We start from the raw sequence: 13,431 nt of genomic DNA on the forward strand, positions 1-13,431 counted from the left end.
AACTCTTTTATGGCATGAAAGATACAGAGAAATTTGTGTATTACGGAGGTACTCTGTGGATGGGAACAAGGGATAACTCAATGACACTTTTATGTACTGGTGACAGAGGTAAGTTGGGTTGATAGGCATTATCAACAATGTCACCACTAAATCCCATCATCTCTCTTCTTAAAGTCATAGAATGAATTATATAACATCCATTCTCTAAGAAGTTATTTTATTACAGTGACATTCAAGATGCATTATTTTATTTTGCACAGTTACACTACATTTCCATCTTTGATACTCTTCCTCTGTACTGGAACAATCAGAGAGGTGATACACGAAGGAATGAAATCCCCAAGGAGGTCCCTGCACCTTTTATCATCTGGGATCTCAGAATAGCAGGATACAGCGGATGCTGAAACAAAAAGTGCAGTAATAAAATGATTGATGTGCTTAAGAAACAGTGATTTCAGCAAAGCAATTTTGCACAGTACCATGTGAGGTTGCATTGCCTACTTTCTTCTCTATACCCCCTCCTGACCACCTTCAACCCAGTACACCTGTATGAAATATTGACTGATCATCTGTTTGGGATCATCATTAATATCACCACGTGGATATGGTGAAAGCAGGATCAACATCAGGATCCAACATCAGAAAGGAAGGCCTCAGCTTTGAGCCCAGCTCCCTCAGGCTGCATGACCACAAAGACATCCAAATCCTCTGCTATAGCTTCTGATCAGCATCTGTCAATCCCAAGATCTAGCACTGTGTCTGAAGAGGAAAGAAAAAAAATGCATTTTGGGGGGATTCCTTTCCTTTTAAAGTCTTTCTTCTGCTTGATAGATCCCCTCTCTGCATTCTCTGTAATCTGATTATAAAATTTCAGATGAGGTTTCTTGATTCTTCATTCCTGATTTAGATGGGCTGACATGCTGGGTCAAAACCAAGAAAGCAGTATAGTAAGGTAAAACTTAAAGACCTAGAGAAATTTTTTTTTTAAAAATCACTTAAACAGAAAATCTGTAGGTAGAGTTGGGGAAGAGAATATGACAAGGAGATGTGTTTAGAATCAGAATGAGAAAATCAAAGCATTCATCACAGGAGTAATTCCCTATTTATTTATTATTGTTTGTTCTCTTCTATGTATCCAGCACTTAGGAAAGTCCTGGCTAATATTATACTATCACTAAATGAACATTGAAAAAATGAACACACTGAGTGAACACTCCATTCCTGCTAGCTGAAGCAGAGTGTCTATTTGTCAGAAATGACGTAGAAGGATTTGTGCTCTAGGTGGAGTCTAAACCTTGGCCTCTAAGATTCCTCGCAAGATTGTATGACTCCAATCATATCAACTCATTCATTCTAGATCATGTCTCTAACCAGAAAAAAAAATGCATAATTGACCAATGTAGTGTGGAGTGGTTCTTAGTATTATATTGAATTCTTGAACATTTCTTTAAAATAGGTCGATGAGGATATTTCCTAAAGAGGGACCTACAGGTAAAACCTTTTCTTATTCTGGTGACAGTCAGGAATAGGGTTGAGCATGTGAAAGATATTAAAGATCCAAATAGCCGTCTCTTTGTCACAAAACCACTTGGAAATGTTTGAGTAGTCATTTTCACTGTGAATTCAGGGTATAGAAGATCATTAAATAAAGCACTCACGTTTTTCCAGCATGGTACAACTCAAAAGCTTTGTGGAGTTGGTCAAAAGGCAACTGATGGGTTACTAATGGATCTATATTAATTTTATTTTGCAGGTAACTAGTCACTAGTTGGGGAATACAGTCTCTGGTTTTATAATCTGCAAAACAAAAAATTATGTCATGGAGATTTTCTTCTGAAAAATTAACATTAAACATGGAAAATAAATCATTTGTACATCAGAAACCATTGACTACTGTTATTAAGTGTGCTGCTCCAGAAATTCTGTTACCCAGAATTCCTTTGGAGAAAAACTGGGTCAATATTCACATGTTACTCAGTTGAAAAATGGTACTTTTAAACTAGAATTCTCTAGCTCAGTTCCTGGGCTTACCATGGCATAAACATTTCATCCTTTGTGTATTCACATGCATGGAGATGGCATTGGAAACTTAGTATCAGAGCAATGGGGAAATTTGGGAATATTAATTGATTAAAGCTGTTGGTTGACATTGCTCATAAATAAAGGCTCTTCTTAAAAGATAAGAGCCGGTGCCAAAACACTAGGTTGATGTTATATATTTATAAATGATTTATATATATATATATGTTACATATTTATAAATAATTTATATATAAATATATATAGAGAGAGCTTATATTTTTTATATATATGTAAAAAATATATATATAATTTATATAGTGTTATACAATTGAGAAGCTTTGCGGCTAAAAAAGCACAACAAACCCACTGGCATGGAACTGAGATTGACTAAATTATTTGAAACATTGGAAAAACCCCAAAACTATTTTTGCAGGAGATAAAAATTATATTTGGACTTAAAAATCCTGTTTAATTAAATTAACTAAAATCGATTTAACAAAATTTTCCAACTCATTGGAGAAATCTTTCCTACCATTATAATTCTGTTTCCTCAAGGAGAAGAATTTTGAATTCTATGTTTCTACAAACTCAAAGGGATTTCATGAGAGCAACCAACCAGCCCCTCCTAGTCATCGACCTACCTCCTAAGCATACTCCCTTCAACGTCCGTCCAGAGACAATCATTGGTGCAGCCAGGGAAAGCTTTGTATTTACTGGAGCCACCCCAACGATCAGACAGACACCATGGCTCAGGTGGCAGGAATCCCAAGCAGCAAGCTGATAATGATAATAATGACCATAAGCACCCTCCCAGGAGTAAGTGACAGCTACCACCAGAAGTGGAAGGAATCAAGTTCCTAAATCTTGCATCTCTTCCTGGCCAGATACTACCTCAACCTCAGTTTCAACACTGCCAGTGATGGGATCTCATTAGAAAATCAGCAGAGTTTAGTGGGAAAGAGCACAGACTGTGCTAGCTGGATGACCTGAGGTAAGTTACTTAACCTCCCTATGCCTCAGTTTCTTCATTGTAAAAAGAATAATAATACTACCTTACTTCATAGAGTGGTTATGAGATTTAAGTGATTTATCATTCTTAAAACATTTAGAACACTACCTGGGATATAATAAGGACCGTATATTTGTTAAATAAAATTGTCCACTAGCTATGGTTCTCTGTCTTACCCATTTGTATAAAATAAAACAAATATATATATATGGGTATGTGAAGTTTTATTATTTTTTTAAATTCAGTTTGGTAGGGATGTTCAGTGTACTTCTTCACATTTAATTATTTTACTTTCTTCTCTGCTTTGTACCAGCAAAAGTTGACTGAATCTGTCTTTCACTTTTCCTCTGTTTTGCCTTATTTTCTCTTTCCTGTTATCTCTACCACTACCTTTACTTCCTTTATTTTTCAGTTAAGTACCTTAGGTACATATGAATTGTCTACCTGCTGTCCTCTAAACTGTAAGATCTGAAAGGTACATATTTTATTCACCCTTGTATGCCTAGAACATAACGCATTGGTGCATAGGAATTCATTTTTCAAATGAATGAATGGTTCTAATATAGGACCCATAATTACCACGTGAGTTAAATAATGTTTATACTTAAATATAAAAGCATATATGCAGAGCTAAGAATAAAGAAAAGGGACTACTGGTATTGTGGCCTTTCAAATGTTTAAACTTTGTGTGCTACAATGACATATTTTTAAGTATATATTGCTTTTATTTTTAAAATAAATATTTTAGAGTGAATTTACATTCTGCTTTTATACTTGAGGTCCACAGGTCCAAAACCCATGTTCAGAAGAGTTTGTATGTATCTACATGAAGATATTTAGCATGTTGCACCCCCCACATTAAGCATCTAATCACTGTGCCCCAAGCCCACGTACCATGACATCACTGAGTCCAATGGCCTCAAAGGCAAAGTCAACACCAACTCCTGTCATTTCCCTGACCACCTGCTGGACAGGCTTCTTGAGTTTTTGAGGGTTGAGACAATCAGTGACTCCTAACGCTCTGGCCCGGGGAAACTTCTCCTCATTGATGTCAACCCCAATGATTCTAGAAGCACCAGATGCTTTGCAGCCCATGACAATGGCTGAACCGATTCCACCAAGTCCATAGACCACGCAGGTGGAACCACGAGTGACCTACAAATTCACAGGACAGGTATTAGGAATCAAACCTGGGTGCACATGTAATCAAGAAAACAAACAAAAACAACCATTGAAACTTTTGGAAATGTATATAACAGTTGAACATTTACACAGGTAGCTTCCTCACCTTGGCTGAGTGCACAGCAGCCCCATAACCTGTGGGCACCTCACAGCTTATGAGACTGACTTTATCCAGGGGAGCAGCATCATCAATTTTTGCCACTGCAATCTCAGGTACAACAGTATATTCAGTGAATGTGCTTGCACGGAAAGAGTGATGAATCTTTTTTCCTTTGCAGATGAATCTGCTTGTCCCGTCCAACATTAATCCAGAAGAAGGCAGAACACTGTTTTGCAGTGACATAGACACAGGTGCAGGCAGTGGCACAGGCACATGAATTTGTAAAGACAGAAGTGAGGCCCTTTAGTTACAGGTTAGTGCTTATACAATATCAGCAGTTTAATAAAAGAGTAAGGAGTAAGTTACTAACTCTTGCTTCTCACAGAAGTTTCCCTTGGGATGCAAGCAGGAGCTGCATTCTCTGCACTGTGGAATAATGAGTGTGAGGACTTTATCTCCTGTATATATAAAAAATAATAATGCAATCATTAGTTTGAAATACTTTTGGAACTGAAATACAATAGTATGTTTATAAACGTTTCATCAGATGGTTTGAAAACTTGCTGTGGGCAGGTTATGGCAGCCAGGGAAACACTGGCCATTGTTTTTTTTTTTTTCTTTTTAAGTTTTTATTTAAATTCCAGTTAGTTAACATACTGTGTTATATTAGTTTCAAGTGTACAATATACTGATGTAACACTTCCATACAGCACCCAGTGCTCATCACAGCAAGTGCCCTCCTTTATCCCCATCACCTATTTAACCCGTCCCACTGCCCACCTCCCCTCTGGTAACCACCAGCTTGTTCTCTATAGTTAAGAGTATGCTTCTTGATTTGCCCCTCTCTGTTTTTTTTTTTTTTCTTTTTCCTCTCTTTGTCTTTGCTTGTTTATTTTGTTTCTTACATTCCACACAATTTAAATCATAACGATATTTGTCTATCTCTGATTGACATTTCACTTAGCATAATACCCTCTAGCTCCATCCATGTCATTGCAAATGGCAAGATTTCATCCTTTTTCATGGCTGAGCAATATTCCACTATGCATGTACATATACCACGTCTTCTTTGTTCATTCCTTTGGGCTATTTCCATAGTTTGGCTATTGTTAATAATGCTCCTATAAACATTGGGATGCACACGTCCTTTTGAATTAGTATTTTTGTATCATTTGGGTAAATACCTAGTAGTGCACAATTGCTGGATTATAGGGTAGTTTTATTTTTAACTTTTTTTAAATAATTGTTTTTATTGTTATGTGAATCACCACACAGTACATCATTAGTTTTTGATGGACGGTTCCAAGATTCATTGTTTGCATATAACACCCAGTGCTCCATGCAATCCGTGCCCTCCTTAATACCCATCACCAGGCTCACCCATCCCATCACCCCCCACCCCTCTATAACCCTCAGTTTGATTCCTGGAGTCCACAGTCTCTCATTTTTAAATTTTTGAGGAACCTCCATACTGTTCTCCAGAGTGGCTGCACCAGTTTGCATTCCCACAAGAGGGTTCTCCTTTTTCTGCATCCTCCCCAACACCTGTTGTTTCCTGTGTTGCACATTGCTGTTTTGAAGGAGAAACCATATAGCCTGGTTTTAGAAATTACATTATTCTTTTGGGCAAATAATGGAAATTTGGGGATCTTTTTTATGGGGTGGATAGTTGTAGGTTTGCTTTTCTCTGCTCTGGAAATAGAATGATGAAACTAAGAGCAAACCTTAGAGATGTTATCTGATTTAACCCTTTTGTTTTCCATTTGAAGGATTTAAGCCCCATAGTGTAGTAACTTGGTTAGTGACCCAGCTAGGTTATAACAGAGCACTTTTCACTGAGTGTGCCCCATGATGGCACACTGACCCATAGCAGCCTCTGACGTATTTTCTTTAGTTCCTAGATATGCTAATTCCAGAGAATAAAAGGAATCATTCTCCCTCTGCAGAGAGTTCTGGAGAGAATATTGATTATATTTGGATGCAGTCATTAGATAGCCCTCCTGGGCCTTAGGGTGACCGGCTGGATAGAGTCTGCGAAGAAAATTAATTAACACAGTCATCACAGACTTACAAAGGCCTGGTCAGAAGTCTACAACACTGTTTCTGATAACCCTTACAATTTTCTTAACAATGAAACAACCCCCACTTCGGCCTTTTGCAGAGTTTAGATGGCATTAAAATCTCTTGTAAATTTAAATAAGATGCAACTTAGCTTCACCGGCCCTTAACAATTTCAAAGGTCCTGCATCTCAAATTCAGGAGAACTTCTGCTCTCTTATCCTTTCCCTCCAAATGCTCATTGTTTTCCACAAAACTTTCACTGGCATTTCCTCTAGCTAAGAGGAATTAGAGCATGTATCTCACCTGTTTGCATTATGTTCTTGGAGACATAGAGACCACGCCTTTTACTTTTGTCCCCCTGTTATGTCTAGTGTCAGATGCATGGTAGCTACTTCATAATTGTTTGCTGAATGAATTCCCTGGTAAGAGCTTCACAAGTGTCCTGACCATGCACTCTCTTAAATCTCTTTGTGGGCCTGGCTCCAAGCTGTGAGGTTCTGTAGTATCTTAGTCTGTGCCATTCCCTTATTCTTTCTGTTCATTTCAGACATGCTAAGAATAGCGATGTGAAGATCTGTTTTGATGGTCTGGTGAAGAGCATATACTTGCTTTCTTTGATTCTTTGAAATATCATTATCATCCAGTCAATGAAAATTCAAATTCTATATTTCAGTTGATTAGAACATTCATTTGTCAAACATTCTAATGCATTCTGACCCTGGGACAGGCACTGTGCTAAGCATGTCGGGATACAAATATATATAAGAAACAGTTTCAGTAGCTTTCAATTTATTTAGAAGTACACTGGTCCTATCTCAAACCTCTTTTAGCTATGGATATATGTTTGGCACAGCTACTGCCCCTCTGGATTGCTAGAGAAGGCAGTAGGGAAACCTGTGACTTTTGGAGTCACTGGATACACTTGATATGTGATTAGTCAGAAGAGTCTAGAGTCTAGAGTCTAGAGGCAAACCAATTTTTTCTTTTCAAATATACGTTAATGCATTTTAAGTTCCCTCTCTGTGCAATAGTTGCTCTTTGGGAGGCTGTTTGTGGGAAGCGTTTTAGGGCCCCACCTCCTACCTGGTTTCACCGAGCACACTCCTTTGCCAATACTCTCCACAATCCCAGCTCCTTCATGGCCTGGGATGAAAGGAAAGACTGCTGAGAGTAATCCTTTTATTGTGTGATCATCAGTACCGCAGATCCCTGTAGATACCATCTGCAGAGGAATTAGGTGAATAAGGATCACCTGGTTTGGAATTTTTCTTTTTTTCTTCTTCTTCCTTTTTTTAATCTGAGACTGATTATTAAAAATTTTACATGAATCATGCCATTTCATCCCTATACCAATGTGCAGAGGAACACAGGGCAGGTCTTATCATTTCCAATTTAGAGATGAGGAAATGGAGATTCAACGACTGAGAATGACTTGTCCAAATTTGCAAGGCACATGTTCAGATCTGGAAATAAATTTAGGGTTTTTGAAATATACTCTGTTCATTTATGTCATCAAATAGTTTTGAAGTATGAGGGACGGTTGAATACAATGAAGGACTTTTTGCCCACATTATCAACAGCACTGCCATTGAGAAACAAAAAATTTTAGGCTCATACCATGGAATGTTTTTCCTCTGCTCTGGGAAAACCTGTTTTGTTTTTTTTTAATTTGTTTTTTAAAGATTTTATTTATTTATTTGTCAGAGAAAGACAGCACAAGCAGAGGGAGAAGCTGGCAGAGGGAGAAGCAAGAAGGCTTCCATTGAGCAGGAAGCCCAAAGTGGAACCCAATCCCAGAATCCTGAGCTGAAGGCAGATGCCTAGCCAACTGAGCCATCCAGGCGTCCCTGGGAAAATCTGTTTTCAGCATTTTAAATTTGTATGTTGAAAACATTCTTCAAATCAATAATGTAAAAATGAGTTTCAGTTAAAATTAACCATTGCAAAATTCAGTTGATATTGAGTTTTGAAACTTCTTACTTGATGGACTGAGTTTTCTTTCAGTTAATAGACTCAACCCAACTACATTGATCATAAAAATAAAACAGTTCATGTACCATGGTCCCTAAGTTACTGCCCTGCCTGGAATACAGCCAGAAGAGCATATGCCCAAGCATACTGACTAGTTTTCCAGTAGGCATAGTGGGAATGGCAGCATTTATAACTGGAACATTGGGAGCAACCACAGTATATGATTGTGGCAAATGGCTAAGAAGATAACTCATAAGAAATACGCTGTGGTTTTGGTTTCCATAGAGCTAAAATGTCTTTGAGATGCTATCAAAGGCTCGAAGTGTTGTTTTAGGTAAGCAGCAAGCTAGAATCCCTTCATTAGGTTTGCTCTATCAGTTAAGAATATGCAGTTATTTTGGGGAAGTTGTCCATGGCATAAGCTGGAGGTGGAATTGTCTGTGCTTATGAACAAATCCAGTCCTTAAGCTTGATTTTGTCTAGGGTTCAGTGTGATATTGCTCAGGTTCTTGCTGATGCAACTTTTAATTTGGTGGATTGTGGATTTATTGTTTAGGATTCAGCTTTTGTGGTGAAGGAGCATGTCAGTGTAAGATCAGAGAATATTGGCTAATTAACTAGGAAACATTTCAGCAGATGTTGACACAGTATACAATAAGCCCTAATTAAAAGCTGTTGGAAGGGATGATAAATAGAAAAATATAGCTTTGGAAGAGCAGTCAGTTACTAAACTCCCTTCTCTGTGTACATTCTGATCATTTTTCATTTTGTTCTTTACCATCTCTCTCTGGTGATATAAAATCTCTAGCGTAACAGCAGACATGGAGTTGATAGTTTATTTATTCTCCTGTTTTGTCTTTCACTGCCCATCTGTCTTTTCCTACTTTCCTCCTTCCCTTCACTGCCTTTCCCTTTGTCATCTTTCTAATTCCCTTCATTCCCTTTCTCCTGTAACCAGCCTCCTATACCTTCTACTTTGATTAGATATAATATGGACGAGAAGCATATGGATTTCAGTATTTGTTGTGTTCATTAAATCAGGTGTTGAATTTCCTGGTCTCAAATTTAAAGATAGGTGAATTTAATGTTTAATAAGATTTAAAGCAGTAATACTCCTAAAACTGGGTATTTAATGATTTTGTAGAATTTGAGATGTATTGATTGAGAGGAGATTTGAGAGTGGCAAGGAGCTTTTGACAGGTCAGTATTTACCCATCCCTGGTCTCAGTTCTGTTCAATAATCATTAACCCTTCCAAATCACTTTGGAGGCTATCAGGACGTCCTAGTGTGCATTTCTAGACTTTTTCAGACAAAATCTGAGATCACTATAATGTATGAGTCCAAAACAATAGAGATGGAAAATTAGTCTGTTAGCCACTGCATATTCATTTGTTAATATCAATTTTGTATCAGAGAAGTAGAGGGGAATAAACATCTTGTTCTCTTTCTTTTAAAAATGAAAAAAAAGTTACTACTTAAAACACCTTCTAGGTCACATTGTGAACTATATAGGCCTATGATATTATATAACTTAAGTAAAATTTTCAATCCTGAAAAAATAATTATGGTGGATGAGTGAACTACTAGTATTTTATAAGTATTAAGAATATCTTAAACATTCATTACCTCTATTCATTTATCTTAGTTTTAAAATTTCTTCTTTTACTAAGAAAAGTGAACGGACCCCAAATCCAAATTCTATGCATATTATTTATATATGTAATATATACATGAAACAAAACAGGATTTACTTACATTTACCCTCATAGATAAAAGTTAAAAGACTTAAATTTACCTTTATACGAACTTCCCCAGCCTTTGGTGGTTCAACTTGTACTTCCTCAATTGAAAGAGAAGAATTTGCTGTCCAGGCAATGGCTGCCCGGCATGTAATTATCTGTTGACATGATGACAGTAAAGTGACATCATTGAGTGAAAAAAATTAACTTTCATTCTGATCATACAAATGACAGTTATTTGTTATAATTAGTAAAAATATAAAAATCAAAAAGAAACAGAAGAAAGATCCTTGCAATTTCATGTACAACCTGTTGAAATTTTAGCATATTCCCTTCCAGTTTAACAACAATTTTGGTATAGTTGAGATTGTGTCTATAAGCGTTTTATATTCTGCTTTTTTGCTAGTAACAGCCATCACATAGTGAGCATTTTTCATTTACTTGTAAGTAAGCATTTTCTCATGACTTCAAATGCTTTGTAATCAGAAATTTAAATGGCTACTTTATATTTCATCATTTGAATATGTCCCAATTTGCTTAATGACTATCTAGACATGTAATTATTTCCATTGTTTTGACTACTCTAAAGTATATTTTGATAAACAACTTTGTTCATAATTTTGAGTTGCCTGGTTTCCTAAAGTAAAATTACTTTGGAAAAGATAGAGACCTTTTTAAGGCTAAATTGATTTCCAAATTTCTTTACAGAAATGTTGAATAACTTGGCATAATTCCTAGAAGTATAAAAGGATATCTGTATCATCATTTATTCCACCCTCTTTAGCATTGACAGTAGTCATCCAAACCAAAGTATCTAATAGGTACAAAAAACTAGCTCTTTTTTTCACCAGTATTTTTATTAAAGACTTTATTTATTTATTTGACAGACAGAGATCACAAGTAGTCAGAGAGGCAGGCAGAGAGAGAGGGAAGCAGGCTCCCCAGTGAGTGGAGAGCCCGATGTGGGGCTTGATCCCGGGACCCCAAGATCATGACCTGAGCTGAAGGCGGAGGCTTAACCCACTGGGCCACTCAGGTTTTCTCTCTCTTTTAATAAATAAACAAAATCTTAAAAAAAAATACCAAGAAAAGAGACAAATGCCAGAAGAGAAATTCAAATAAAAAGATACACACAAAAAAAATTACTTCTGGGATGCCTGGTTAGCTCAGTTTGTTAAGTGTCCACTTCTTGGTTTTGGCTCAGGTCATGATATCATTGGTTATGGGATGGAGCCCTGAATCGGGCTTCTTGCTCAGCCAGGAGTCTACTTGAAAGATTCTCTCCTTCTGCCCACATCTCCCCACTTTACGCTTGCTCTCTCTCTCAAAATAAATAAATACATCTTTAAGGAAAAAAACATTATTTGTTTCAGGATGAAATAATTCTGCTTTTACCTACTGAACTCAATTAAAAATGTATGAAAAAAATCTTTGTAATTTCAAAATAATACACACTCAAGGCAAAAAACTTGGAAAACTCAGACAAATGTAAAAAGGAAAAAATGCAGATCTGATCTGGCACGCAGCTATTACTATTTCAACATTTTAGGGTAAGTCTTTCCAATTGATATTCCACGTGTGTCTGTGTAATCATACTAAGGATGCTGTTTTATGGTCTGTTCTTGAAGTTTGCTTTATAAATGTTTTCCAGGTAATTTAAAATGATCACTTAGGACTATATTGACTAATATATCATAATTAATTTAATCAGTTTCCTAGTATTTGACATATCTGCTTCCGGTGTTATACTTTTTTTTTTTTTTTTTTTTGAGAGAGATTTAAAGAGAGAGAGTAAGTACAATTGTTGGGAGGAGCAGACGGAGAGGGACAAGCAGGCTCCATGTGGAGTACAGAGCCCAACATGGGGCTCAAACCCACTCCCCCAAGATCATGGCATAAGCCAAAATCAATAGAGGCCTAACTGACTGAACCATTCAGTTTTCCCTCCAGCGTTATACCCTTTAAAGCAATGTCACAGTTAACTTGTTTATAGAAACAACATTATTATTTCTTTTAAATAAATCTCTGGGTCAAATGATAGACATGTTTTTAAGATATTTGATACAATATTGTCAAACTATCACAAACTATAACTTCTAGCAAGTTATTTTCCCACCAGGGATGTTTGAGTTTCCACAGGTGGGAGACATTAGGTATTGTCACTAAAAATCTTTGCTAATCTGATTCGAGAAAATGGTGTCTTAATTTTGTTTCAGTGTACGTTTTTTAGATAACTAATGAAAATGACATAGATCTATTTGAAAGGTAGCACTTACTTTGCCTGAAGTGTCCATGATGAATTTTCTTTCCTTGGTGCCTTACAGGTATACCCGAGAGAAATGCACTTCTTTGACTGCTCCTGGACAACCTAGACACAGTATTTATACTGTTTGCATACCAAAAGTCATTAAAAATAATTACATAATCACACATCAACTTGGGGAAAACCAGACAGGCGAAGTGATTAGCAAACAGGTGAAGGTGAAGGTCAGAAAGGAACATGGGAGAGTGATTCGGGAAGCAGTGGGTTGAAACAAGGATGTGAATAAGGAGAGCTTGAAAGGTAGGAATGCATGAGAAAGCAATGAAGAGACTATTAAAATGTGAACCAAGTGATAGTAACTAAAAGGAAGATCAATTACTAATTAGTTAACAATAAGACTTTCTGGAATGTCAGTTACAGAAAGGTATTGCTAGATCCAGACAAGGAAAGTATAACACTGGGTCTCTGGGAGTCAAAAAAGATGGAAAAGCATAATGATACAAAGTACTCCATAAAATGTAGCAGTTTCTCTGCCACAAACCTATTACCTTGACAGTTCACAGCTACTATAATTTGGGTAGGAATGGAAGTGAGAGTAATTTGGGATGAGCTTCAGTAATTAGTAACTCCCTAGTTTGGAGTTTTTCTGGCAACAGAACTCTCTTAACCCCCTACTTAGTTGTTTATAAGTTTCATTTGAAGGGTTTTATATCTCCTAATAATTCAGAAATCCTCTCAGGGTCGTGGCCCTAACTACTGTCTTATCATGCAGTGTAGGGACTTGCCATTCCCCTAAAGATATTCTGAAGCTCTTGCTGTAAAACTTGGATCAGAAACTGGACTAGGGTGGAGAGACTCAACTTCTTTGTTCTGAAACTTGGCCAGAAGAATGCTCTTTGGAGGCATGTCAAGTGACTATGCTTTATCTAGGGAGGTATCACCTTTCTGGGCAAGATGGCACAAGAATGGAGGTTCTTGGATGGCGTTGAAGGAATTTAAGATTGTACATTCTTCTCTCTCCTTAAATAAACTTTCTCTGCAATACCCTTGTCACGAAGCTTTCTGCATCCATGCACTACGTGT

At 36.9% G+C, this 13,431-nt stretch overlaps 1 protein-coding gene across 1 annotated transcript; it reads right to left on the reverse strand.

The window, feature by feature from the left end:
• Positions 1 to 207: 207 nt before the first annotated feature.
• On the reverse strand, positions 208 to 12,422 carry LOC116584511 (alcohol dehydrogenase 1-like). Its single transcript, XM_032332972.1, has 9 exons — positions 12,362 to 12,422; positions 10,142 to 10,243; positions 7,458 to 7,596; positions 4,684 to 4,771; positions 4,320 to 4,539; positions 3,926 to 4,186; positions 2,664 to 2,799; positions 1,659 to 1,797; positions 208 to 400 (listed from the first exon to the last, which is right to left on the reverse strand). Exons 1-9 carry the CDS (start codon positions 12,377 to 12,379, stop codon positions 376 to 378), a joined length of 1,128 nt encoding a protein of 375 aa, XP_032188863.1. The 5' UTR covers positions 12,380 to 12,422; the 3' UTR covers positions 208 to 375.
• Between the last annotated feature and the right edge of the window lie 1,009 nt (positions 12,423 to 13,431).

This window comes from Mustela erminea, chromosome 2, assembly GCF_009829155.1.
Source record: "Mustela erminea isolate mMusErm1 chromosome 2, mMusErm1.Pri, whole genome shotgun sequence".
NCBI lineage: Eukaryota > Metazoa > Chordata > Mammalia > Carnivora > Mustelidae > Mustela > Mustela erminea.

What these genes read in the sequence shown, in the direction of transcription:
- LOC116584511 (XM_032332972.1), bottom strand. An exon ending in CTGGGGAAGTTCGTATAAAG is followed by an intron (nt 7,597 to 10,141) that starts GTAAATTTAAGT and finishes ATTCCTCTGCAG; the next exon opens with ATGGTATCTACAGGGATCTG. An exon ending in CTGCTGTGCACTCAGCCAAG is followed by an intron (nt 4,187 to 4,319) that starts GTGAGGAAGCTA and finishes GTGAATTTGTAG; the next exon opens with GTCACTCGTGGTTCCACCTG.